Source organism: Oryzias melastigma, linkage group LG21, assembly GCF_002922805.2.
Source record: "Oryzias melastigma strain HK-1 linkage group LG21, ASM292280v2, whole genome shotgun sequence".
Classification (NCBI taxonomy): domain Eukaryota; kingdom Metazoa; phylum Chordata; class Actinopteri; order Beloniformes; family Adrianichthyidae; genus Oryzias; species Oryzias melastigma.
Genome location: NC_050532.1, coordinates 1,787,285 through 1,790,671, shown reverse-complemented (window position 1 = coordinate 1,790,671; position 3,387 = coordinate 1,787,285). Strand labels below are relative to the sequence as shown.

At 39.9% G+C, this 3,387-nt stretch overlaps 1 protein-coding gene across 2 annotated transcripts in view; it reads left to right on the top strand.

Moving 5' to 3' along the window:
• Positions 1-3,387, top strand: part of vwa8 (von Willebrand factor A domain containing 8) — an 83,569-nt gene that overhangs the window by 12,274 nt on the left and 67,908 nt on the right. For both annotated transcript variants that reach the window (XM_024286400.2, XM_024286401.2), the window contains exons 11-14: positions 733-867; positions 941-1,018; positions 2,475-2,635; positions 2,800-2,913. In XM_024286400.2, the coding sequence (XP_024142168.1) occupies positions 733-867; positions 941-1,018; positions 2,475-2,635; positions 2,800-2,913 (488 nt within the window). The remainder of the gene's footprint in view (positions 1-732; positions 868-940; positions 1,019-2,474; positions 2,636-2,799; positions 2,914-3,387) is intronic.

Here is a 3,387-nt window from a genome sequence, read left to right as displayed (position 1 = left end):
GGTCCTAGGGCCATCCCATAATAATATCCCAACTTTCTTTGCGTATCCCCAACATGTGTGTTTTGGTTTCGTTAGTGGATTTTGAAATGTTTTTTGAGTCATATATGGGATTTGGCTCCATTAATTTTTTTAACGGTTTTTAGATATGAAGTCATCTTTTTTTTGCATGGGTGGGGTGTTTCACCATGCCCAAAATTCATTTTCACCAGGTACTTGGTGAGTGCAAATTTCTGTGAGATTTGAATATGTATCGGGGGTGATTTTTTTTTTTCTCCATGGCACAGAAAGAAAGAAGAATTGCAAAGTCAGAATGGTCCTTTCGGTCCAGGACAGCTGCAAGAAACAATCCATTTACATACTTTTTTTTAATAGGCACCATAGTTTTGTAATCACAATAGCAACTCTTTTCTGTGTTTGTCCTGTTTAGTAAACATTTAAATATAGATTATATTGTAATGCATTTATTAAATGTTAAATGGTCTGTACTTGTTTAAATCTACCGATTGACTCCCCCACATACACCTTGGAGGGACCTTACCTAACTGTACTTCAACATGTAATTGGGGTGATCTCATCATCATGTCAGTATCATGAAAATATTTGTTTTATATCCTCTTTAAATCTGTTCCCTGAAACAGATCGGGTTTTGTTTCATGAACTGCAGTTTATTTGAAGTGTTCAACAGTAATGAGTCAGAATCCTGATTTTCTTGTGTATTTTTTACCCTTTTAGAGTCCAGCAGGCACCAACAAGGCCCAGCCCCCCCACAGCAACCGCACCTTCATCAACACACCGGGGCACTCGCAGCTGCTGGCTGAGATGATGCAGTCACACATCGTAAAGGATATCTGTCTGATTGGTCCTAAGGTAACCAGAGCGCTGTCTGTTATGATAAAGTAATGGTGACTCTAAGCTAACAGAAAGCTCTGTTTTCCCTCAGGGCTCTGGGAAATCTGTCATCGCCAAAGAGTTCGCCAACATGTTGGGTTACAGCATCGAGCCTGTCATGCTCTACCAGGTAAGTTAAGATTTCAAAAGTGTCCGTCACATCTGAAAATATTACATAATTAATGTAGAAATCAAAATGTAGTTAGCGATTTTCCTCTTATGTTACCAATATTAGAGTTGTAAATACCAATTGGTAAATAGTCTAATTGATTATCATTTTGAGTTATTTTGTCTAGCAGACGGTGACTGCAGCAAGAATGTTGTTACTATTCATCAAAATGAGGAGGGGTTTGGTCTACTTAATACAGTGTTCCCTCGTTTGTCTCAGAGGATATGTTCTAAAAATATACCGTGATAGGTGAAATCTACAAAGTAGAGTCATAGACGTGTTAAGACTGTAAAACCCCTCACTGCACACTTTAAAGTTAAAGGCCCATGAGCTGTCATGCAGTGTGTGAAATTTATTCTCCACATTTGACCCATCCCCTGGGGGAGGGGTGAGCTGCAGACATAGGTGCGCTCAGGAACCATTTGGTGGTTTAACCCCCCAATCCAACCTCTTATGCTGATTGTCAACCAGGGAGGCACTGGGTCCCATTTTTAGTCTTTCTCTGACAAACATAAACATTTTACAGTTTTCTATCTTGTTTAAACTTCCAAAGTACAAACGTTTATAGAAAAATGAATCAAAGATCTGCTAATGGCTGAAGATTAATGTAACTCTGGTAAACTGAAGGCATTCTGTAAGAGATATGACAAGGATGAGATTTGCTGACAAGGTCTAACGCCAATCAGGATGCAGAACATGATGCGCTGTTAAAAAAAAAAACAACTTTCTCTTTAAAAAAGAGAAACCGCAAAAGGTGAACCGTGACATAGCCATGGACCACCGTAGTCATTTGTCTTACCATTGAAGACCCGCTCCAATAAAAATGCTTTTGGTGTTTTTAACATGTTCTCATAGCATTTTTCTTATGATGGACATATATAGAAAATTCTGATAAAACTGAATATTTCTTTATTCAAAATTGTAAGAAGAGCAGACAAAAAAAATGCAGTTTGAAAATGCTGGTAGCTGTTGTGTAGAAACCACAACTGACAAGACAGAAGCTTCCTGCTCCACTCCGTTCTGATGCATCCACTTCCAGAGAAATGGATCCATGAACGTCTTTGTTTTCCTCGTCTGAGCTGACATCTGGCTCGAAACTGTACGTCTGGATCGCTCTGATATTGCTCGCCATTTTTGTGGCATTGCTTCAATTCAATCCCTATTACAATTCAGAGATACATTTCTAATGAACTACTGCCACTCTGCAGAAACTATGTCCTGAAAAACATGTTTTCTTTATTTTAATCATAATTCAAAGACCATGCACAACGCTCTAAAAATAGATAAATCATTCTTTTGAATGTCACTTTTTTTCCCGTCTTTCTTTCCAAGTAGAAATCTTTTCTGCCAGTTTAGTGCTGAACACTAACAGCTTTAATGCTACTTCTCTCTAATCGACTCCATGGACTTCCTTCAGGACATGACAGCCAGAGACCTCCTCCAGCAGAGGTACACGCTCCCCAACGGAGACACCGCATGGAGGCCATCTCCACTCGTCACTGCTGCGCTGGAGGGCAAGATGCTGCTTCTTGACGGCATTCACAGGGTCAACCTGGGAACTCTGTCTGTGCTCTCAAGGTATCTCAGTCAGGAAATCAGTTCCTAATTCTTTTAATCATTTTTTTTTTAATGTTGAACCCCTTTTTTATTTGTCATTTTTTGTCTCTCAGTGTAGTACTTGAGCCACTGTAGGAGTGGATGTAGTCATTTCTTTGCTCAGTATTCTTGGTGTTGGTTCCCAGGTTGCTCCAGGACAGAGAGTTGGATCTTTATGATGGAACCAGGCTGCTGAGATGGGACAGATATCAGACACTGAAGGACCAGCTGCAGCTGAGCGACCAGCAGCTGCAGGAGAGGTAACTCATTTTGGTTCTGGGGTCACATTCAACCCGTCTGATCTCAAGAGAGCCGGACCAGTAACATAATAGCAAAGCAACCATTGGTCAAATTGATATCTCTAGCTTTTTTTTTCTCAGTTGGAAAAAATGTTTCAAACAGCCATGTAGCCTAATCACTTATTTTTATTTGTATTATTAGAGCTAAATTATTATTATCTTTTTGACAACGACATTTTGGTAATTGTGGTGTCACACCTGATCATTTTTATACCAACTTCACAGCGGTGAGACAGGCAGAGATCGTAACTACAGCTTACCCAGACGTGGCACGCGCCTGCAGAGAAATGCTGTTTTTTTCTTGATCTCTTGTCATGCTGGTATTTTTTTCCCTTTGCTTCCCCTAGTGGCAAAATTGCACATTGTGACCATTTCTTTAAAAACCACAACTCGCCACAGGAATGGGTTAGAACAGGGGTCTCAAACTCAAATCAG